General features: G+C 49.9%; 1 protein-coding gene across 1 annotated transcript in view; it reads left to right on the top strand.

Moving 5' to 3' along the window:
- EMH_0070880 (uncharacterized protein) overlaps positions 1-359 on the top strand; it is a gene marked incomplete at both ends in the record, with an annotated part of 4,256 nt that overhangs the window by 108 nt on the left and 3,789 nt on the right. Inside the window, one exon of the mRNA XM_013499028.1 lies at positions 3-117. Coding sequence (XP_013354482.1) covers positions 3-117 — 115 coding nt within the window. The remainder of the gene's footprint in view (positions 1-2; positions 118-359) is intronic.

The raw sequence follows: 359 nt of genomic DNA, 5'->3' as shown, positions 1-359 counted from the left end.
AGCAGCAGCAGCAGCAGCAGCAGCAGCAGCAGCAGCAGCAGCAGCAGCAGCAGCAGCAACAACAGCAGCAATAAGAGCAGCGACAGCAGCAACAACAAGGCGAAGGCAGAACAGGGGGTTTAGGGTTTAGGGTTTAGGGTTTAGGGTTTGCATGTGTTGTGGCCTGCATCAGGTTACTGCTACTTCGTTGAGCCTTGAGCTGCAGCTGCCTCTGCTGCTCGCTAAAAAGTAAAACCCTAAACCCTAAACCCTAAACCCTAAACCCTCATGTTCTACCCTAGAAAGAACTTCACAGTTAGTTTCTCTTTGGTCTTCTAGGGTTTAGGGTTTAGGGTTAGCTTTATATACTGCTGCTGCTG

This window comes from Eimeria mitis, genomic scaffold (assembly GCF_000499745.2).
Source record: "Eimeria mitis Houghton genomic scaffold, Emh_scaff3926, whole genome shotgun sequence".
Taxonomy (NCBI): Eukaryota; Apicomplexa; class Conoidasida; order Eucoccidiorida; family Eimeriidae; genus Eimeria; species Eimeria mitis.
The sequence above is the reverse complement of the archived record's forward strand: the minus strand, read 5'-3'. Positions and strand labels throughout refer to the sequence as shown.